This window comes from Agelaius phoeniceus, chromosome 23 (assembly GCF_051311805.1).
Source record: "Agelaius phoeniceus isolate bAgePho1 chromosome 23, bAgePho1.hap1, whole genome shotgun sequence".
NCBI classification, from domain to species: domain Eukaryota; kingdom Metazoa; phylum Chordata; class Aves; order Passeriformes; family Icteridae; genus Agelaius; species Agelaius phoeniceus.
In genome coordinates, this window is record NC_135287.1 from 1,166,384 (window position 1) to 1,189,923 (window position 23,540).

The following is a 23,540-nucleotide window of genomic DNA, read 5'->3' on the forward strand; positions in this document are numbered from 1 at the left end:
TCAGAAAGGTCCATGGGAGCACCTTGGGGTTCCTGCTGACATCATGGCTTGTTTGGGGTCCTCTGGAGCTATCCATCCCTTGGAGCCATCCCTGCCCTGCTGCTGGGTAATGTATTTGCCTCTGACAATAATTTATGGCAGAGTTGGGTGTAGAGGGAGCTGTTACCAGAACAGAGAAACACAAGGAATGAGATCTTGGCAGCCTCTTGGCTGGGATCTCTGGAAGCCTGGTTCCCCTTAGCTCAAGCACAGGTTTGGCAATCTGTCACCCCTTTGGCTCCTGCTATTGATGTGAGGAGCCCCTTTTACCAGCTCAGAATTGTGATTACAATAAAAGGCTGGCTTGGAATCTTTGCCATCCTGAAGGAAGCCTTGATTGGGAATTCAGGACAGCGGAGTCTTACAGATTAAATAATTTCAGTTTTTCTTGCTGTTTGAACTCCAGGAGAGTGAATGTAACCAGTTCCCATTCCCTGTTACTGCCCTGTCCCTGTCCATGGCAGGAATAGGACTGAGGGAGCTTTAAGGTCCCTTCCAACCCAAACCTGTCTGGGATTCAGTGTTTTGATGCCCCAGGTGCAATCCCTGCTTGTGATGGCTTTGCTCCAAGGTTTTCTTTTCAGAAAGGCTTTGGAATATTTGCAGAGCTTCCATGTGAAATAGCCCCTCAGTTTTTACCTGCAGCTCCATGGAGTTCTGTGACAGCCCAGCAGCCTGGTCTGTGATTCCCAGGTATGTTTGGAATTGTTATGCCTTGAATGCTTGCAGCCACATCAATGGGTTTGTTCAGGCAGTAACAACTTGTTCCTGTACAAAGGTTTATTGAAGTGCTGGTGTTGTGTGACGTGCATGTGACATTTCCCTCAGAACGGTGACATGGGCCACAGCCATTCCAGCACGGGAGGGAATGTTGGCTCTGCATGAGGCTGGGGGGGTGTTAGATGTGCTCACTCTGGGAATGAACCCCTGGGGCATTTTAGTGCTTTCAGTAGGTATTTTCAGAGTATCCAAGCTGACAAGTTCAGATGTGAACTGAAAAGTTTCAAACCTCCATGTAGGTTCAGCTCTGGCATCCTGCTATCCCAGTTTTCCTTCTGTCTCTATTTTTAAGTATTTATATGCCTGAAGCAGTTGGTGATTAGGACACAAGCCAGAGTTCTGAAGTTTTTGTTTGCAATTCTCTTTTCTGCTGAGACATTTCTTGTGTGACTTTGGCAAATCCCTTCAAGTCCCTGCCTCCTTTATGTTAGTTATGCTTGCAGGTGGAGATATCTGAAGGTGATTCACCTTGCCTACCCTATTCCAGGTGTTTTTTAAGAAAGGGGATCGTAACTTCTCAAGTGAGCAGGAAAAACAATGCATCCTTACTCATCCAGTAATTTCTGTAATGCTCTCCTGGATACCTGGGCTTGGTTGTTTATGTAGAGAGCTGCAGTTCACAAGTCAGGGGTGGATCTTGTTTCCTGACAAGGCCACCTAACTGGGGACACTGGAAATCCTCCTGCTGTGCCTCCCTCAGTAGTATTTGTGTATCTATAAACAGGTTTCTGTCACACACTGAGGAAACACTGGCCTGTCTCAGCATTTTCACTTGCACCTGAGTCCCTGTTGTGCACAGTCCTGTGCACACACAGTGTAAATGAGGGGGAGAATGTTTTAAAGTTGCATTCTGGGGCAGGAATTGTGTGGGACATCTGTGGCTATACAACCTCTGGGATCCCAGGTAATCTTAGCCATCCCTTTCCCTCCATCCTGCTGTCCTGATTGTCCCTTTTTTAATTGAATTGGCAGTATATTGAAACCAGGCAGCCTCAAACATGCCAAAACCAGTTTCCTTTTGGTATTTCCTGATTTAGAGTATTTTTTTTTAATTCAAAATCAATCTCCAAAGGCCTTGGGCAGTCAATGGTCACAGCTGCACTCCGAGTTCTGGCCCTGAGCTGGGAACTCAGACCTGTCCCTGCCACACGTTTTTGGCCTTGGGGAACTCGTTGGTTATCTCCCATTCCATCTCCAGGCTTGTACAATCAAACTAATAACCTGTGTCTGCCCCCAAGGTGCCACAAGGTAAATTCCTAATACCCAGGAGGTACTTGGGAGATTAGGAGTGGGATATAAATATCAAGTAGTATTTATCCAAGTGCCAGCACAGCTTGGCACGTGACATCCTGTTGTGAATGTCTGTAGAAATTAAGAAAATTCACCTGTGTGTTCCCCCTGTATTTATTGTGTTCCTTGGGTTGGGTTTGCATACCAAATCTGAACGTTTCTGATGTGGAACTGTTTTGTGAAGAGTGTTTCAGGTGCCTAAAGTCCCCCTGGATGTGGCAGTGAGTGTGTCTGTGTGACATCAAAGGCAGATCCAGCAGCCTGGGGGAAAAAGGGAACGGTTGACCCAAATTGGAGATGAGTAGAGAACTCCCCTTGCTGCAGATGTGACTCTGCTGCACAAACTAACTGGACACAAGTTGATACTTTCAAGGCCAATAGTTTTGAGTTATTTTGGGCAAATTTCCAACCACAACAGGCATTGTTGTTGCTTCACCATCTGCCCTCCGAGTTGCTGGAACTTGAGATTATTGGGTATGGGGTCATCATTACAAAGGGGTACATGGGATCCCTGTGGAGGATCCCTAGTTTGAGGGGACATCGTTGGAGTTACTGGGCAGGGAATACAAGCCTTTGCTGCTAAAAAAGACCCAGTTTGTCTCTCCCCTTCTCCCTTGCCCTGCCTGCAGCTGCGAGGAGAGGATTCTTTGTGCTTGAGTGACCCTGAGGACAGCTGAGAGTTGAAAATTAATTTGCATTTCGAAACACTACAGCTGTGGGAAGAACAAACATGAGGAAAAATGTCACAGTCAGTACAGGAATTGCTTGTGCTCTTATCCTGCTGCTCTGAGCATGGGGAGAACTTCCCCCCCCCCCCCCCCTCAATTTATTGGAGGGAGTGTAGTTGGTCTAAACAAAAGAGCTCCAGCACACTGGCCAAATCTGAGTATTAGTAGTGTGTTATTGGATGTTAGGAAAAATTCCTTCACTGAAGGAGCTGTCAAGCACTGGAACTGCTTCGGCTGCCCAGGGATTTAAAAGCTGTGGGGTTGTGGCACTTGGGGACATGGTTCAGCCATGGCAGTGCTGGGAGAGCAGTTGGACTCGATCTTAGAGGCTTTTCCAGCCTTAATGATTCTGTGATATTTTGTATTAAAACAAATTAAACCCGAGCCCTGGGAAGTGGGCGGGTGCAGCCTGCAATAGGGGTTGGCTATTGCATCATGGATGGTGGGCAGGCAGGATCCCCTGCAGCCCTCAGATTCCAGGCTGTCCTGGCACAGCCAGGGGAATGTTGTTCATCTGCCAGGACCTGACAGACGTGGCTAGTGACTTGCCCTGCCTGCTGCAGCCCAGGGGGATTTCTGTTCCCCAGGCCTGAACTTTGCACTTTGCTTTCCACAGTCCTGGCTGAGCTGCCATAAAAGAAATCCAGCTGAGGAAGCAGAGTCCGTGCTGCTCCCTCTGTGAGCCCTGCCTGGGTCAGGGATCCAGCTCAGGGGTTGTGCTCTGCTCTGCTGTTGCTGCACTCTGCCAAGTGCAAAAGTCCCACTCCAGCTCACAACTGTGTGCCTGGCACTGGGGCAGCTTGGACTTTACACGGCTCATCACCAGTGTGGATAACGTCAGTGTGGCTCAAAGCCTGGAAATGAGGGGCAGGGAGTTGAAGAATCATGGAATCCCAGACTGGTTTGGGTTGGAAGGGACCTCAAATCCCACCCAGTCACACCTGCTGCCACAGGCAAGGACTCCTTCCACTAGACCAGGCTGCTCCAAGCCCCATCCAACATGGCCTTGAACATCTTGGAAAGGAAGGAAAGTGTCTGTTTGGTTGGTCTTGTATTTCTCTTGGTGGTTCAAACATGAGGACAGAGATTTAGGAATGAGACAAAAGTGAGACAAGAGTCCTGAGAAGAGAGTCTTTTAAAGTTGGATGTTTTTCTGAATGTGCAGGGGCTGGTGGGGTCACTGTGCCTGTGGAATGGCATGTGCAGGTACAGTGTTGTATGACACACAGCTCCTCGTGCAACAATAAAGAGAAAAGTCCTTAATCTCTCTCCTCTGCTGCTTCACACCTTTGTGTAACTAAGGCGGAGGGCAGAGCTTCAGAAATGAGAAGTTTAAAAGTCACAAGGCTGAAATATTACAGAGTTTTTACTTTTTTTTTAAAGGAAATATTTGGACAGTTTTTTGGAAAAATGGCCTTGATGATCGTAGAGGTCTTTTCCAACCTTAATGGTTCTAAAATTGAGTTAAAATAGGAAACTATTGGAGTAAAAGCAACTGTATTTCTTGAAGAGGGGATATTCCCTGTTAGGTTTTTACATAATCCCTCATTAATGGCAAGGGAGTTGGGATTTCTGTGGCTAATTCCAGATATTTGGAAGTTGGCAGTCTTGGCCAGGCACAGAATTCCAAGTAGGGGCTCATCCTGCTGCAGTGGCACCATTTGTGCTGTGCTGGGTGTGTGTCCTCTGCTGGCTTTTCCCCTGCCTGTCCTTCCCAGATGTTCCCAAAGGCAGCCTGGACAACCAGGGCTGAGCTTCTCCACCTGCATTTTATCTGAATGCTGATTGTTCCACTTTCTATCCTGGTGGCTCAAAACAGCCTTTAACCTTCTGTTACTCAGGTCTGGATTTTCAGTGTGTGTCCCCAGTCTGCTGGCACTGCATGCTGGTTGCCACCTTTGCTGAGGCAGAGCTGGGGGCAGTCTGTTTTCCATGCTCCTGGAGGCTGAGCTCCCTTGTGGGTTTGCTATGTGTGGAATTCAGTGAGGAGCAGCAGCCCAGGTGCTCTGGGCCATTGTCCAGCCCCAAGGCCTGGCCTGTGGGACCTGCACCCCACTGCTGTATTTTGGGAAAATGCCAGTGCCAGAGGGGGGCTTGGTGGGAGGCCTCATGCCCTGGCCTGAACAAACACTTCTGGTTCCAGTAACGTGCTAAGAAAATAAAATTAAATAAAACACAACACAAACAAGCCTCTCAAAGCCCAGGGAGGGAACATTACAAAATATTGAAAAAGAAAACCCCACCCATCAAGATGATAGGAAAGGAAATACGCCTCATGTGAGGATGAATCAAAATGTTTTTCAGAATTAAAACCATAGAACTTCTGCTTCCTCTTAATGGCAGAGAATTAAGCAGTTAACAAGCCCTCAGAGATGCAATAAACCTTTCAAACCAGCTGAGAGATGCTCTGGAAGGACTTGAATTAATTCCTTTGGCTGCTGTGATGATGAAATGTGCTGGGGTCCCCTTTGGTGAGGCATCCACATTTCCAGCCCTTTGCATTTTGTCTCCTGGGAGCACCTGATGTTGGAGATGTTGGAGGGAAGGAGGGAGGGGTGATTGTTCCAGAGGGAGGCGTGTGCAGTGTCCACACAGAGCTGGGTGTTCCCAGGCAGCAGCTGGCCCTGCATTTTAGCTGCCTGCAGCTGAGGCAGTGACTGCACTGCTGGGAGGTTTTCTGGAGTTGCTGGCTGAAGACCCCACGGCTCAGAAAAGGACTAAAATCCCACTGAGGATCGGTGATTTTTGTTACTTGCCTGGGAATGTGGCACTGGGAAGGGCTGTGTGCTTGGCTAGATAAGCCAGGCACCAGTGCTGGGCTCAGAGGTTCCCTGAGCCAGTTCCCTGGATGGGGCTGCAGGAATGCACTGAGTGTCCCTGGCTCCCTCCTCCTGCCTTTCCCAAAGCTCCTGGGCATTGCTGGGAGCCAGGTGCTGACCCAGGTGGGCCTTTTATGGCTCTTAAAGCAAACCACGTGTGCCATGGAGTCTGGCTGTTGTAATTGCAGGAAACCACAGTAATTAACTGCCAATAATAGAACTTTAGTGTTGCTGCTGGTGCATCCTGTGAGAGGAAATCTCCTTTGGTTCCCTGCTGAGATGAGGCTGAGGTACCTGTCTGGTTCAAATCTGGGTTGTGGTTTGGGATCTGAAAGCCAAAATCAGTTCCTGAACTGAGAAGTCCACCTGCAGGGGAGGGATTTCTGCAGCAGATGGACATGGTCCCTGAAAAAGTGACAGTGTGGTGTCAGAAGCTGCTGTAGGTGTTGGTCTGGGCACACTTGACATTTGCAAAATTAAGTCTTGGCTTGTGCTGTCATCCTGCCTTCTCCTTCTGAGGGAACAGTCACTGTTCCCTCCATGTGTGGATGTACATCTCTAAAATGGGTATTAAAGGGCTGGGGCTTCAAAGGGCAGAGGGAGGTTAAACACACACCCAATGGCCAGGTGTCATCTTTGTTCAGAAATCTGAAAAATGAAGTCACCATTCCAGCAAAGGCCCCTCAGGTACAATTTTAGCCCTACTTGAATTTCGGTCCCTTCTCCAACCCTGCAGAATTCCCCCAAAATATCCGTGGTGCTGGTATGGTATATTTAGCTTAAAGAGCAGATTGTCCTGGTAACCAGCTGAGGAGATGCTTGGAACAAGCCCGCTGGGATCTTTTCAGGGTATGTTAATTACTCTCCACTGTGCCCAGGCTCTTCCGTGACAAAAGAGAACTCGAGGCAGAGCATTGGTGCTGCAGCCCTGCCTTCCCTTGGGCTCCCCTGCCCTGCTCCACTGTCACTCCAGGTTTCCTGCTGGGAATGGGGCAGGCAGGCAAGTGCTGTTTATTTCTCTGCCTCTTGGTGTGTTTGCTTCTTGATTTATTTGCCTGTTTATTTATTTGCATTTTGATTTACTTATTTAGCAGGCTCTGTGATTCCAGGGGACCCCTCCTGTGGTTGCAGTGTGGATCATTAATGTCTTTGGGATTTGCAGCTTTAGCAGATCTTGTCACAGCACTTCCAAGCTTGGGAAAACTCCTTTGCCCAATCCTCTGGGACTGTTGCATGTAGGAAATGCTACTGAGGGGGGCTGAGCCCTGTGCAGGTCACTGGTGAGATCTGTGACCTCTGGCCCATTGTAAGGGATGGCTGTGGGACAGACATGCAGGGACATCCCACGGGGTCTTGGTTCAGGTCTGTCTGGCAGTCTGGGGTTTCTTCTCCCACAGGGGACAAACACCACTGGCTGTGTCAGCACACAGAGCCCTGTCCTTGTCCTTTGCTGCACAGGATGGAGCTGTGCCACCTCTGCTGCCCTGCACAGGTCACACCTGGGCCCCACTCATCTCCCTGTGCCTTACAATGCACACTTCAGCCCTTTCTGGCCACTGCTTGAGTAGGATAGGACTCCTTCCCTGTCCCTTTCCAGCCTTAAAAACTTCCTCCTTCAAGAGGTGTTGAATCTTTTTGAATAAAGGCTGAAGTGTTGTCCTCCAGAAGTGTTTTGGGACACTATGAGAATTTCAGGCCTCGTGTTCCACCTGCTCTGCTCAGATCTGTCCTTGTGGGTGATTGATGGACATGCCCCCAGCATGCTCTGGGTGTGTGTTCACTGGGAACCTCTTGCCTTTCCCAGCTTTCCCAGGTTCAGGGTGTGTCTGTTGGTTCCATCAGCTGTGGTCTTCTTTGGAGCTCCCTGATGCTGAGGTAGCCCAGGGCTTCACCTCCACTGGTTTTTGTTCCCCAAAAAGCAGCACTTGGTTCCCAGGGCTCTTGGCTTAATTTACAAGGGCTCTGCTTCCCTCAAAGTCTGCCCTGCTCATCCCTGGGAATATAACACTGGAGCCTGGCTGGCTCAGTTCTGTCTCTAGGTGCCTTGGAGCATCCCAGGTGCAGGGTCTAATCTGCTCCTGCTGAGCCTGTGGCTGATGTGCTGCAGGATTTACAGCTTTCACTGTGTCCTGTGCTCCAGTGTGCAGCAGACATGCCCTTATCCTGGATATCTCTGCTGATTTCCAGGGAGCCATCTGAAATGAGCCTTTCCTCCAGCTGTGAGGGTTTACTGCAGGCTGGGGAAGCAGCCTTGTGGAGGCTGGGGGGAGCATCCAAGTGCAGCAGCACTTGGGAGCACACTGCCTGGCAGATGGCATTTGCTGTGGTGTAAGGGGATTTGCCACATGTCCTGCTCAGCATCGGTGTCACGTGGCACACTGATCAGACCTGGCATCTAAAGAACACACTGAGATCAGCAGAGGAGCTGCTGCAAAGAGCTGGCTGGCAGGGGGATCCCAGCTCTTTCCATGAAGGTTTGCTGATGCTCACAGGAGCTCAATTCTGGTTTTCTCTCTGTGTTCAGGGCAGTTTTAGTGTCTTTTGTAAATCCAATGATTTGCTGCTCCTCATGGATGGACACACAGCTCCAGCACTGGATGTGCATGAGCCTGGGAAGCCAGCTGGAAGGAATGGGGTGGTGAAGCGGCTGCAGTATTAACTTGACACCTAATTATGTCCCCTGGGCTGATTTTTCCATTCTGTCATGCCCTGCTCTGTCTGCACTTTCTGTGAGTGTGGGGTGCTGTGAAGCTCTCCATATCCAGCCATGCTCTGGCAGACATTTAAGATGAAATTATCAGTTGTAAAAGCTCTCCTGTCTGTGCCACCAAAAGTAGCATCTCCCTGATGTATATATTTCCTTAAACCAAGCAGGACAGGTTAATTCTGTATAGATTTGAAAGACAGTATTTATTCCAACTCTTCTGGAATGGGATTTCACACCACAGTTCCCATAGGAGTTGCCATGGAACCTTCACTGTCTCTGACCAGAACTGGCTTTTTATGACCTGATTGATATTCTGGCATTCCCTTGTTGAAGCAGGAACACCTCTGACCAGTTTCCACATCGACTCCTGAAGTTCAATTTCCTACAGGCTTTCTTCCCTAAGGAGGAGCTGAAGCCAGGGCCTGGGTGGGAGCAGTTAATGGCAGCTGCCAAGAGCACAGGTCTGTACTAACCATGGCTGTCGTTGTTCAGTGCCCCAGGTCCTCAAGAGCTGCACGGAGTTCATCGAGAAGCACGGCATTGTGGATGGGATCTACCGGCTCTCCGGGATCGCCTCCAACATCCAGAAACTCCGGTAAGGGCCTGCCTGGGGGCAGGGCACAGCCTGGCTTCCTCTGCAGATTCATCCTGCAGGAAGCTTCCCTGCAGGATAAAGCATCAGGATCCTGGTGTCACTGTGCTGCCATCTTCCATTTCTGTTCTTTCTCCAGGAGCCCTTTGGAGCAGCCAGTGTTTCTCCCTGCTGCCTTGGGCTCCTGGCTTACCAGCAGTTAATTGGGAATGTGCAAAGGATGCGTGCCTGAGTCTGGTGGGGGGCATTGCTGTGCTGCACAGGGAAGGGCCAGGAGTGTTCTGGTTAGGAGCTGTTCCCACCACAGCAAACTTCCTTTCTTCTTTCATGAGCCTGTTGTCCTCCTGTCGTGTGGTGTAGAATGTTGTGCTGTGGAGCATTGATGTGCTGAGTGGATGGGACTCACCAGCACTGCTCCTGGGCCCACGGCCTGGCCAAGGCAGCACAGGGATATTTGCCATGGGCAGAGTATCTTTTTTGTACCAGCTATCCCCCAGTTCAGTGGGCAGGTTTGAGCTGGTACAGGGACTGTTCAAACCCTTGGATGGATGGGTTTGTTCTGGTTCAGATTAATCCTGTTCCTTTATTCCCTATTTTGCCTTGTGTTGGACCATCCATATAATCTCTGCCCTAGTCCATTTTTTTCCTTTTGTGTTACCAAGACCACTTTCTCCTTCATTGTGTATCAAGGTGCTTTAAAAATGGTTTTCTAAAATTGTAATGGCATCGTTCCCTGTTGTAGTGCAGAGAATGAAGTGACAGCCTGTTTTCCAGGTGTTTGAGATGTTCCAAAAACAAAAGGAAGGGAGTACATGGCATAACTTATTGACACTGTCCTGTTCATGTAAATCCCTACAGATTTTGAGTGTTTGATGAACATAAGACACATCTTGCTGCAGTTCCCAGCTGTATAAACAGGGCATTAGGCTCATTCCAAAGCTGGGGCTGCAGTGTCCTTATAAATGAATCACTGTGCTTAGATTTCCCATAGAAGATCTGGATCTCCTGGATTTAAAAGGCTTTTTGGTTGGAGAGAAGGTTAGAGAATTTATTCCCCATGGGAGATTTCCATGGGACAGATATTGGCTCTTCAGTAGGGCAGTAGCTGCCTTTATTTGGCAGTGGGCAAACAGCCACCGTTGATTTGGGGTGTTGATCCCTGTATCCTGGTATCCTGGCTCTTTTTGAGAAGCTGTGGAGTTGTTCTTCACCTAACAAAATCTTTCTTTGGGTCAGAAGGAATAACATGTAGCTCTGGAACCAGCCAGTGCAGACAGGAGGAGGATTGAATGTGGTGGGGCATTCCTCTCTTCCCTCCATATTCACTTCTGCAAGGGAACATTTGACAGAGTGTGAGCTTTACTCCTAGGAAAAACCACTGGAGTAGGGCAGGATATGGGCAGGGAGTTTGAGCCAGGGCTGAGTGTGTCTGTGTGGGGTGGGCTGGTACCTTCCTGGGCTTTCTGTAGAGCCAAACGCAGGAGCTGAGTTTCTGTCCTAGATGTGAGCAAGGGATGAGTCAGAAGGTGCCTGTGGAAATGGTGTTGCTGGACACTGGGCATGTGGAAAATTGAATTCCTCCTTTCCTCCTCTGCTGTCTTCAGGGTGAGGAAGGGATGGGCTGTTCACCCTCAGAAGGTGGGGACCACTCCTGCCCCTTTTCTGGTGGGAGTGAAAGGCTTCCCATGAGCAGTGTCCATGTCCAGGGATGGAAGGAGTCCATCCTGATTCCAGGAGGGCTCAGCTACAAACACACCTGGAGCCCTGGGCATGTTCTGCTCTTCAGGCAGGGTGAGCTCAGGGGTTGTGTGACCCTCTGGGCACAACCTGCCAGCTTTGGGTAGGGGACAGGACAGGGACAGGGATGGGCCACTTCACCCAGCCCACTCACTGTGGTTGCAGTGCTGGCAGGATGAGTCCCCATGGCTGTGAGCAGCCTAAAGACTCTGGCAGGGACCCCAAGGTTCTCCAGCTCCCAGAGCCTGGCTCACAGCTCTCATCGCCCTGGAGTGTCCTGCTAATTGGAAACAGCACTTCCCAGCATATATGCCAGCAGCAAGCCAGCCCTCAGCCTTCTGAGCTCAGCTTTTATTTCATAAACATTGGTGATTGGGGTTTTTTTCTCTCTCTGAAAACCAAGGGAGTGCTATGGGATTTTCTTCATGTGGTTCCTGGCTGTCTTCTCCCTGTAGCAGAGGCAGGCTCAGCTCACCAGCTCATCCCCCAGGAATTCCTGCACTCACTGGTTTCCATGTGCTGCTGCTGGAAGTGCTGCTGGCAGGGCTTTATCATTGCCATTTCCAGGCCTTGGAAATGCAGAGGGACAGCAGCTCTCATCGTTCCTATGGGCAATCCCAGTCACAGCCCTTGGGAGTTAAACTTGTGGTCTTGGAAGATGTTCTCTGGAGACTTTGCAAAAAGCCCTGATGCAGCAAAAGGGATTGCAGCCAGTTGGTTGTAAAATTAACTGAAAATGCTTTATTAGAAAAAGGAAAAGTCTCTTTTTTGAAAAATATCCCCGCTGGCTGCCCCACAGTCGTGGGTCATGTGGTTTTGGTGACTAAGTGTTTATTTTTTCCTGTAAATCAGGAAAGCCTTGCTGTAATTTGTGCTGGGTTTGATTTCATTCCTCCTCCTCAGAACCCTTTACCCATTTCTCCGTTCTCATTTGCCAGCCACGAGTTTGACTCCGAGCAGATTCCTGACCTGACCAAGGACGTTTACATCCAGGACATCCACTGTGTGGGCTCCCTGTGCAAGCTGTACTTCCGAGAGCTCCCCAACCCCCTGCTCACCTACCAGCTCTACGAGAAGTTCTCTGTGAGTGTCAGGCAAATGTGGAGTACTTCCCCCTTCAGTGGGCCTTCAGCTGGTAGAGCAGAGAAATCCTGGAAGCTGGACCTGCCTTCCACACACTTCCCTCTCTGTCTGCTCTGCCTCAGTTGGGGTTTTTAGAGCCATCAGAAGGGTGTGTCACCAGAATTGCCAGCCTGACACTGTGCTGCCCACACTTCTGATTCCACCCTGCCATTCCAGGAGGGGCTGGCAGTGCCCTGGGGTCTCAGGGACCTTTTCCATGTCCCCTTTAAGTCACTCAGAGGTGCCTTTGTCCCCTCTGCCACACTGTGTTGGTTCCACTTGAGGGGCCACAGCAGATGGTCCCTGGCACAACTCCCATGCTTTGCAGGAATTCCCCTCTCGTTTGCCATTTCCCAGGAATTGGAAGCAAATGCTGCTCTGAGCTGAATGTCTTCTGCAGAAATTCTCTGTGCCATTAACATGCCCCAGGTCATGGCTTACTTGCCCTTCCTTACATGATCCATATGCTGCTCTGTCCCCAAGACAGAATCCCCCTACCTAAGGGGGAGAAGAGCAACAAAACCCAACTGACTGCCAAGGCTGGGGATTTATTTGCAGCTAAATCCTTTCCTGCCTCATTCCAGGATGCTGTTTCTGCTGCTACAGATGAGGAAAGGCTGGTTAAGATCCACGATGTGATCCAGCAGCTGCCTCCTCCCCACTACAGGTGAGTGCAGCCTTTGGGGTGTTGTGGGCATTTTGTGAGAGGAATTCTGTAATTCCAGTTTCCCTCTCAAGACAGCCACACTGTGCCTCTGCATATTGAAATGGTTATGGCTGTCAAAAGTTGGTTTATATTTTAATTAGCTCCTTACTAAACACTGTCCACTAAACATGGTATTACTTCAGGTCCTTAGAAACTCCATCTAGGAGGGAAATAGGAGCTTGTTATGTCAGAGTAAGGAAACAGTTTTATTGTAGGGGGGTACAATACCAGTGCTAAGAGCACTTTAAAAAGAAGTGAAATATAGCCAAAAAATTGCTCAGGCCTTCAGCCAAACTTGGTCAACTGTATTTTGTCTCCAGTTTGCCCCTCCCTGTAATAATAGTAATTAGCAAATAACAACAGTGCTCTCAGAATAACTGATGTAATTAATTATATTAGTGTAATGTATTAGAGTAGCATAATATGGTGTTTAAAAATCACCAATTAAAATACTATATTCAAGCTAATTAGTAGTAATAAGAAATTGTGCTATATAGTAATGAGTCTTGACTTAGAACAACATTTTAACAGTCTTTAGTATTAAAAATTATGGCAGGGTATGGTGAAAAGGTATCAGACAAATTGGCATTGATGATTGGCTTTAACAGCTATATAGAATACTGTATGTTAATGAGACTTTAATAGTAATAACTAGTGATGCATGGTATGCAGCATTCACTAATTGTGAATTGTAATTGGTAGAAATAGCTAATGACAACATATGGTGGAAGTTATTTACAGATAGGCAACGATTTTAATTGGCTGGGCCAGCTCCCCTGATGTGTCCCAGTGGTTTAGGTAAGTGACCATTTGGGGTGAATGCAGGCAGTATTTGGCTATTGATGCCTAATTAGAATATTTCATTACAATCATCAATTGATTTTTGTATGTTAATGTATGTTAATCTACAGGTGAAGTCAGAATTCTGGTCTGAGGGGTCAGGTGTAACACATGAGGACGGCTACTGATAACTATTTGTAGTCATTTCTGCCAATAAATGTTTTAAGTTTCAGTTACTGTGATGTGTGGTGATTAGCTGGACAATTGCAATGCTGTAATGAGTGGTATAAATAACTAATTATAAAAGTTAACTGGGATTTAACTGATGTGTTATAAACTACAACTGTGTTACTTGCTCTTCAAATAAGGTTGGCTAGTTGGTGCAACAGCTGCTGCTTCTAGTAACTAATTTCAATATTGATGTTAATTGAGGGGGTGTGGCCCTTTAAAAAATAAACTGATCTCTTCCTTTTCCTTTTCATTCACCTTTTCCCCTGAAATGATTTTTAGTTTATGGGGCTGGTTAAACTGAGTTCTGGTACCAGCAGCATGTGAGTCTCAGAGAGGGGGCACAGCCAACAGCAGGATGTGGAATGCTGTAGGTCACAGGGTGCTGCTCTCCTTTCCTGGGGTTTGCTTGGAAAAAGGAAAAAACACTTCATTTTTCTGCTGCTCAGTGATGAGAAGTTGCAGGCAGGAGGTGTCTGTTTGGTTTCCAGACAGAGCCATTTTCTTTACTTCCAATCTTGTCTATTTGTGGAATTTTGAGCCCCAAAACACCCTCTCTGTTTCATCTCCCTTCCCCCCAAAAAGAATAGGCTGTGAGACAGACACAAACCAGAGGCACCAGGAGGGTTCAGCAGCATTTTCACTGCCACCTCCTGCTCCCTCCTCCCTAGTATATATCAAACTTAATATACAAATCCCACCATTTTTTAATATGAACAGAAGCTTCTGAAGTTTAACCTTCTATCTGCCTTACCAACCCTGAGAAACCTACAGCCAGGATTTTCATTGTTCTGGGGTGTCTAAATCAATACTCCCCCATCCCAGGATTAGCATTCCACATCCTTCCCCACACATCCCTGAGCAGCCCCTCACAGCTGTCACACACCTGCAAAGGGTTTTTCCTGGAACTGTCCTTTCCTTGAGCCTGGACCAGTCAGGAGAGACTCCCCTCAGCCCAGGCTGTGTCAGCATTGCCAAAGCCAGCTCCACGGTGGGGCTGAGGGGAACGAGTTCAGCATTCCTTTCTGGGGGCTGTCAAATCACAAGGAAATAATGAGCTGGGTTTGTGCTGTGGATCACAGCCTGGCTTTGCTCAGTGGTGCTGAACATTTGCCTCTCTCCTGTTTTCCAGGACACTGGAGTTCCTAATGAGACACTTGGCTCGTCTGGCTGATTATTGCTCCATCACAAATATGCACACCAAGAACTTGGCCATTGTGTGGGCTCCAAACCTCCTCAGGTACTTTGGGATTTTCCCATTTCAATAGAATATAAATGTTTACATTTATAAGCAACAGATACTACAGAAAATCCCAGCTTTCAGCAGCTGGAAAGAGCTCTTCCTCTCTTCACCAGTGCACTCTTCACCTCCTGTAAAATATGGGAAATTATTCTAAGCAGGATTTAAGATGGGCTGGCAAGTTCCTGACCTCGTGATACAAAACAGCCCCTGTGTTATCCTGTCACACACAACACAGTTCCACTGGCTGCAGTCTTGTCAGTAGTAACAAGGAAGAATTCCCTGAACCCTCTTTTAGAGGATAATTTCTCTTCTCTTGGTTAGATGAGACTGATGTGTCCTTGATCATCCAGGAGAATTTCTACAGTGGCATCACTGATTTCCCACTGCATAAGTCTCTAGAGTCTAATTTGACAGCTTTTGGCTGCAAGAATTCAAACTTACAGAAATTGACTTGGATAAATCTGTTTTGAATCTGGATGATAGGGCACTTTAATGGTGTAACTAAAAATTTTTGCTTCAAAAGAAAAAAATATTATCCTCCTGCCCTTTATTGTACTGATTTCTCACCTGCTGTTGTTACCAACCTGAGAAATCTGAGTGTGCAGTTCATCATGGAATCCCAGAAGGGTTTGGGTTGGGAGGGATATTAAAGCTCATCTAGTGCCACCCCTGCCATGTGCAGGGACACCTTCCCCAGGTTGCTCCAAGCCCTGTCTGATCTGCCCTTGGACACTCCCAGTTCATGCAGGTGGGCTCCTCTTTCTGGCAGTTCTCCCACAAGCAGTGGAGTGACCTCATGTTTGAGTTTGCCTTGGTGAGTCCTGGAGCATTCACTCAGTAGGATCAGGTGGAGACACTCCCTGCTTGGGGGAAAATCCTCTTAGAGGCCACAGCAGGTTTATACAACAGCACTGCCTTAAACTGTGCCAGTCATGGAAATGAGTTAACAAAAAGCTCTTGATTTTGGCTGTTCAGCGTATTAACCTCAATTCAGACCTCTCCCACACTCCCTTTTCCTCCCAGCCCAGTGTTCCTCTTGCCCCATCAATAAGGCTTGAACCTGGATCTGAAGTTTGGCCATAAATCCCCACAGTCAGTGATCATTTGTGAGCGTTGCTGAGATTTAACCCCACAAGTGCCCTGAAGGCCTTTGTGGCTGAGCCCCAGGCCCTGCAGCCCCACAGGTGCCCAGGCCTTGCTCAGCAGGAGCCTCTTCCCTGTGCTGTGTCCCTCTGCAGGTCCAAGCAGATCGAGTCCGCCTGCTTCAGCGGCACGGCCGCCTTCATGGAGGTGCGGATCCAGTCGGTGGTGGTGGAGTTCATCCTGAACCATGTGGATGTGCTCTTCAGCTCCAAGCTCAGCTCCGTCATCCGCGAGGGGGCAGGTGTGTCTCGGGCTGCTTCCCTCGGGCAGGAGCAGCAGCGCTGCATGGCTGAGCTCCTCTGGGACATGGACGTGGCTTTTAGTTTAACCTAGAGGATACATTCTGGGTTGGGATGCCAGAACCCAGACAGAGACGGCCTGCTTCTAGAAATTGCTGTCAGTACCTTTCTTAAAAGCCACAGATGCCCCACAAGAATGCAGACATGAATGTTTTCTACTTCTATGTTCTGCCCCTGAGAAATTGCAAGGAATCATTTAAATCTTTGTCTCTCCTGCTCCCTCTCCTTTTTAAAACCATCTTTTCTACTGCTCCTGCATACTTACCCATTGGAGCTAAGTCTGTCTGCCCTCATCCCTACCTTAGAACACAAATAGAACAAGCTGGTGTAAAGCAGTCTCTCTGCATTCAGTCATGTTGAGGCTAAGAAACTGAAATCTTGCACTTGCTCAGGCTGATGTTGCTTTAGGATGAGGAATGAAGCTGGAGCACCTGATATGTCATCCAGCCTTGGAGCCTACAAATTCCCTTGAGTAGCTGAGACCATGTTATCTTTTCCATTGAGAAAGAGCAGAGCTGCACCAGGAGGAAAGTTTACTCTCTGTGTTAGTATGGCTGCCACAAGCTCTTCCTGCTCCTAAGCAGCATTAAGGCTGCACCATCTGCCTTGATAACCTGCCTATGCCTGAAACATGCACAGCTGCTGCAGTTAGCACCACCTGGGGACTGCAGAGAGCTGTGTTTCCACTGTATTTGCTGCTCCCTTCTTTTAAACAAAGCCTACATCTGCTTAGGCTGGCAGAGTTGATCCAAGTCCAGCTTTTTCTCCTACTGTAGTGCAGTTCTAAGTCCATGGAAGCCAGAGGTTAGCTTGGCTGAGCAGTGCCAGCCCCAGCAGGCTGACTCTGCCAGGGGAAGGAAGATAAGCATGCTCAGAATCCCAGCCAGATGATTATCCAGGCTTAGAATGGCCCATGTAAATTCAGCTAATTGTTTAATGACTTGGTCATTTGCATTCAGTGGCTTTGACACAGACCTGGCAGGGAGCAGGGTCAGGCTGTTGGGTTGGCTAAATGCAGGAGTTCTGCATTCCAGAACGGCTTCCTGGGAGCCTCTGGGTGTGAGCACAGCTCCTGCACCCACTGGTGAGAGGGGCAAATGGTGCTGCCAAACCTGTTTTAACCCAAACTTGACCCAGGACAGCTGAGTGATGTTTACAGCTCCTACACCCCCCCACAGACTCTGCATCCTTCACACAGAGCTGTGCTGCTCCAGGGACAGCCATGGAACTGGACCAAGCAGGATATTCTGCACTGATACAACTCCCCCAAAGCCTGAACTCACCTGGGAATCACCCTAGAAACACCTGTACCAGAGGCAATGGCAGACACAAGGAGAGCTGCTCCTACAACAGACTCCCTGTAATCTCTCCACTGAAGCTGTCAGCAGCAGGAGGCAGCAGCAGCTGCTTTCAGATTTTGCACATTCATCACCAAAACCAGGCACAAGCTCTAAAGGCCACAGGCAGGCCACACAGCAGATTCTGTTTGCTGTGTCCAGGTTTACTTTGGCTCATAGCAACTTCAGTCACACGTGGCATTTCCTGCTACACCGAGGTGAAATCTTGGAATGACCCAGACAGACTTTATACAAAGGAAAAACATCATTTTCTTTACAGGCTCTTGCATACAGATGAAGGAAAGTGTGTCACAAAGGTTTCCATCCTACCTGCTTGCCTCTGCTTTTTCTTTTTTTTAATACACTAAGCCATCATTCTTTTAGTCATCAACATATCTGTGACATTGTGATCACATTTTGTCCACATCTTTCAATGGCTGGGATAACAAATGTTCAGAAAAACACAGCACCTCCCTAGACACACAGAGCTGAGCTTTGATCTCTGCACTGCCTTTGCTGACTCTCCCTGTTGCCTGTGGTTTTCCCTTGCAGGGCACAGCTCTTTATCCCGGCCCAAGTCTCTGCTGGTGTCCTCCCCCTCCACGAAGCTGCTCACGCTGGAGGAGGCTCAGGCACGGACACAGGCCCAGATCAACTCTCCCATCGTGGCAGACAGCAAGTACATCGAAGTGGGAGAAGGCCCAGCAGCTTTGCAGGGGAAATTCCACACAGTCATTGACTTCCCATCTGAAAGGTAGAGACAGGTTTCCTCTCCAGCGTGTGTCATAACGGTGTTATTTTGAGTACAGCAGGAATTTGCTTATGCTGACTTGAGACTTGTTATATATGTAAATATTGTGGCCAGTTTTCCACCTGCTTTTGATTCTGGGAGGATTCAGCTCGTATCAGTGGTGTTGGTTTAGCCAAATAATTTGTGCTCCACTCCCTCTTGTTTTCACCAGGGATATCATTTAATGTATAAATCCATGTTGTCTGTGATGCAGAGATGCCTGGACCAGTCACACACAGAAATGTAAACAGGGTGAACACCTGCAGATGTTGGGGTTTTCCAGGACTAAGTGCTCTTCACAAATCCAGGTTCCCTTGAAATGGAGCAGTTGGACAGGCTCAAGGACACTGGAAATTAAATATGGTAGTGGAGGAGACTAAGGTGGTTTTAGAGCAGGAGTGAGAGATGCTTTTGAATACCTTTATGGCTGCCCAGCTTCCCAGAGAACTGGGGCTTCTTCCAGAAAATTCATCCCTTGGCTGCTGGACTGGACAAGGAAGAGCCTTTCCTCACCTGCACTGCAGCTGCTTTGTGGAGTTTGAGGGAATTTACACAGCAAGACTTTAGGGCTGAGCTGGAAGAAAGAAAACATCCTCAGCTGGGAAAAGAGGGAGGTTCCAAGCAGAAACCTGGAGTTACTGAGCAGAAAGCAGAGTGCTGATAACAAGCAGCCAGGATTGAGCTGCAGCCCACCCTCCATCCATGTGTTCCATTTTCTCTCCCCAGGAAAAGGCCTCCCAGCAAGATGAAGAAGTCTCCAGTGGGGAGCTGGCGTTCCTTCTTCAACCTGGGAAAATCCTCCTCCGTGTCCAAGCGCAAACTGCAGCGCAACCCCAGCGAGCCCTCGGAAATGAAAGCCATAGCCCTGGCAGGTGAGGCCCCCTTCCAAAACCCGCGGTTGTCAGCAGTGCAGAGTGGTGTTTCCAGTGGGCTTTTATCTCCTTCTAGCGTCCAAGCCGTGCATGACACCTCCAGTAGCTCTTCTTTCCAATGGATCTCGGGCAGCTCTGGAGCCTGCCAGGGCTCATAGCTCTGTGCTTTGCTTGGAACAGCTTTGGAAAGATAAGATGTGGCTGCTGCTATCACAAGTCACAGGACAATTCCTTCTGACACTCTCATTATGAAATGAGAATACAGTTCTCATTCCCGTTGCTGCTCTCAGAAGAAGAGGGAAAGGCACCTTCCCACAAACACATTCCCTCCAAAAGCTGTACCAGAGTACCCAGAGAAGGCAGCCAACAACCGTTTGTAGTCACAGCCAGATTATGTAGGTGGAATTCTCAACCTTTTCCATATATAATTTTCTGTTTCTTTCCAAACTTAAAAATAGCAACAACATGTTTTTGCAGTAAAACACATCACAAATCCCAAAATATGGGCCTGGGAGAACTTTTATCCCCTCATCTCCGAAGGTCGATCTTTAAATTCTTACCCTCACAGCCTTCACACTCGCTTATGATGCCCTTCAGGACTGTCTGAGGAGACTGAAATTATACTTGTTTGGTGCTCATAAAACAGGGTCTGAAATGTTCCTTCCTTCCCCCTTTTTGAGGGGTTTTACTTGTGGGAAATTGTTTCCCATCCTGTCACCTGCAGCAGTCATCGCTTGGGTTGGTCACTGTTTGCCGGTAAAATGAGAATCAGAAACCCACCTTCAAAACAAGATTACTCTCCAGACAGTGATGTTGGTGCTAGAAATGCATTTGTGTTTTTCCTGCCACCGTTACCCAGCTAAATGGAAACCCCTTTCCTAACTGATCCCTCTGTGGTTCCTTCCTTCAGGAGGACGAGGAGACAGCGGGACGCTCCGCTCGGCCAAGAGCGAGGAGTCCCTCACCTCCCTGCATGCTGTGGATGGTAAGGCAAAATCCTACCTGCACTTCCAAGAAATGAGCATTAAGGGAGGCACTTTGACATCTCTGGCTGTAGATATTTAACAGGGCAGGTTTTCCACTGCTCCAGGGGAAGCTGAACTTGCTAAGTAATGAAGCAGCTTTCTGGTCCCAGCACAGATGAGTCTTACAGAAATGCTCTTCATGGCTTTTCCTGCTTTTAAGGTTTAAAAAAGCAAACCTCTTGCTCTGGTGTAGTTGACGCTGCTTATGTTCATTCCTTGGCTCCTCCCCTTGCTATTTCAAGCTTGACATAACAGCATTGTGGAGGAAAGTGCTCTCTGAGAAAGGCCTTCAGCACATTCAAAGTGTCTTTGCTTGTGCTCACAGCTTAGTTTCACACTAAATCATGCCTGGCAAGTGCTGTAACAGAGTTTAAGCAAATGGAATAAGCAGTCACTGCCAACGATGTTACTTTGTGTGCAGAGATCACCAGGGGAGCCTCTCGCTGCCTTAGGACTGCTCTGACCACCCCCACCCCCGACTGGGCCTGGCCTCCTGGGCAGGAGGTCTTGTCACTGACCCATGGTGTCTCCTCACTTCCAGGTGAATCCAAACTGTTCCGGCCCAGAAGGCCCAGGTCCAGCAGCGATGCCCTGTCTGCCTCCTTCAACGGGGAGCTCCTGGGGAACATGAACCGCTGCAACTCCTACGACAACCTCCCCCATGACGACAGCGACGGGGACGAGGGGCTCATCCACGTCCCTGCCCTCATCTCTCCCCGCTCCTCGGAGGACGTGGACCTCAGCCCGCCGGACATCGGCGTCGCCAGCCTGGACTTCGACCCCATGTCCTTCCAGTGCAGCCCCCCCCAGGCAGAGTCCGAGTGCCTGGACAGCAGCACCTCCCTGCTGGAGTCCGTGGATACCAATAAGGAGAAGCCAAGCCTGCTCAAGAAGGATTTAGAATCAGGCAGCCAGTCCCAGACCCCAGGCAGTGCCACAAGCTCTGAGCCAGTGTCCCCTTTCCAGGAGAAGATGAGTCCCTTCTTTACGCTGGACCTGAGCCCCACGGAAGAGCAGGCCTGCAAACCCCTCAGCTTCTCACCCAAGACAACCCGAAAGCCCATCAAATCTCCACCACTGAGCACAGAACCAATGTCCTTTGTGCTACCCAGCCGTGTGCCAGAGGCCATGGGAGGAGTGCCCAGCACATCCAGGAACTCCTCTGCTTCCAGCTGGAGCAAAGAGATTGGCATCACTGAGATCACAAACAGGTCCCCAACCCAGATGTCCTTGCCCCTGAAAAACAGTGAAACAGGAACAGGGGAAGGAGCCCACCAAGAGCTGCAGCATCCCCAGCTAGTGACTGCTTGCAAAGCAGAGTTGCCAGAAGAAGGGGAGAGAGCCATGCCAAGCAGTCAGAATAAGACTGTACCCAGTGGACACACCCAGCCAGGTACAGTGCATTTTCCTCCATTCTTTCTTTAAGTTCCAAAGGGGAGCTGCTCTCAGAACCGTCCTCCTCTGCGTGCCTTTAGGAGAGGGGATTGCCCGTCAGTTCTGGTCACGAGTGTCTTGCAGGGCTGTGCAGATCAGTAAAGTCTTAACCTCTGCCTTCTCCCTACATCACACAAATCTCGGATAATTTCCATAATGCTTTATATTCCGCTTTTTTTTTCCCCATCCTCTCATACGTGAAAATCTCTAGCATGTCCTTCTCAATCATTTCAGCCAATAGACCATCTAAGACTTTTCCTTTTTTAAATTAAAAATCTGCCAACACTCGAAGAAGGGACCTTTCCGCCTAAAACCTTATGATCAAAATTGTGTAAGGGTATCTCATTCTCTGCTACCTCCTTCCTACCTCTAGAAATGCAAGAGGAGCCTTTAGACAATCTCTTGGGTTTTTTCCTCTTTGTGATGAACTGCTGTGCTGTCGAGCAGCGTTTGCCTGTGAGACACAAGTGTTTCACATCAGAAGGAGCTGCCACTGTGAAAGTGTGGAGAGCATCTATTTTTTTATAATAGTCGTTAAGGTCACTCTCCTTATTGGGTAACATAAAATCACTCTCTCTCTCAATTTTCCCCCCATTAGGAGCAGTTGCCCTCGACTCCCCCCAGGATCCTGTTCCCGTCAGTTCTGTGTCTCTTATCCCTCCTCCTCCTCCGAAAAACGCAGCGCGCATGCTGGCCCTAGCGTTAGCCGAGTCCGCACAGCAAGCATCCGCCCAGTCCCACAAAAGGCCAGGAGATGCTCATGCTGAAAGCACAAATTATGGAGAGGCTGAAGCTGGCACAGCTCTAGAAAAGCTCCATCTCTCTGCGGGCGCTCCCGACAAGCTCCACCTGTTCACTGCTCTGCCCGAGAACCGCCTGCACTTCCAGCCCGGGGCACCTTTAGAGCAGGACTGCCAAGGCACGGCCGGGGAGCAGAACCACCCGCCCGGCGCACCTGGAGGCCAAGAGCCCCCGCCTCTCCACACGGGCATGCCTGGGGACACGCCTGGCAGCAGGGATGCGGAGCAGGAGCAGTCCAGCTTCCACCTCAGCAGAGCGGGGGACAAGGAGGCCTTCCCGGCCCACGTGGGGGACTGGGAGCATGCGGCCCTGCACGGCCCAGGGACACTGCCGGAGCGGGAGCTGCCCGGCACGGAGCTGGCTGTGGAACAGCCCCACCTGCGCGCGGGCCTGGCTGGGGACAAGCTGCACGCTCCCTGCACGGCCGAGGACAAGCTGCAGTCTCCCTCCGTGGGTCCTGCTGGGGACAAGGGCGCCCCGGCCGCGGTGCCGTACCTGAGCACCCTGCCGGGCACAGAGCCCCGTGCCCCGCCCGGGGCTGCCCCCCAGGCAGATGTCACCGTCCCGCCCGCGCCGCGCGCGGCCACGGCCCCGGCACAGAGACAGGAGCACCAGGCAGCCGTGGGACAGGTGCCAGCGGCCAAAGCACCCAGCGGCTCTGGGCAGGTACGTGCTGCTCCCTGCACAGCTCCTCTGGAATGCTGAGCACTGGGAATGTTGGTCCAAATCCAAATGGCAAGGGGGGGGAATTGCAGGAAACTGGGAGTGATGTGGGTATGACACAGACACAGCCTTGCAGGAAATCCTGTGCTGCTTTCCTAAGGGAGCATTCCGTAGGAGAATACCCACTCACCTTGGTTTTAAGGAAAAAAGTATTTGCAGGGGCAGGTGACAGAGGGATTGATAGTTCAGAATGCTCAAAATGAAGAATTTTTGCATCCTCTGAAAGGGTCCTCTTCCAGCGTCCTGGTTAGGTTCTTGTCCAGTCAGCAAAAGGATGAGAGGACACAGTTTTAAACTGCACCAGGAGAGGTTTAGGTTGGGCCACAGGAAGAATTTCTTCACGAA

At 49.4% G+C, this 23,540-nt stretch overlaps 1 protein-coding gene across 7 annotated transcripts in view; it reads left to right on the forward strand.

The window, feature by feature from the left end:
• ARHGAP32 (Rho GTPase activating protein 32) overlaps positions 1-23,540 on the forward strand; it is a 238,310-nt gene that overhangs the window by 207,667 nt on the left and 7,103 nt on the right. For all 7 annotated transcript variants that reach the window (XM_077190054.1, XM_077190059.1, XM_077190052.1 and 4 more), the window contains 10 exons: positions 8,856-8,958; positions 11,631-11,775; positions 12,399-12,481; positions 14,661-14,768; positions 16,010-16,155; positions 18,103-18,304; positions 19,067-19,212; positions 20,123-20,197; positions 20,779-21,630; positions 22,270-23,138. In XM_077190054.1, coding sequence (XP_077046169.1) covers positions 8,856-8,958; positions 11,631-11,775; positions 12,399-12,481; positions 14,661-14,768; positions 16,010-16,155; positions 18,103-18,304; positions 19,067-19,212; positions 20,123-20,197; positions 20,779-21,630; positions 22,270-23,138 — 2,729 coding nt within the window. The remainder of the gene's footprint in view (positions 1-8,855; positions 8,959-11,630; positions 11,776-12,398; positions 12,482-14,660; positions 14,769-16,009; positions 16,156-18,102; positions 18,305-19,066; positions 19,213-20,122; positions 20,198-20,778; positions 21,631-22,269; positions 23,139-23,540) is intronic.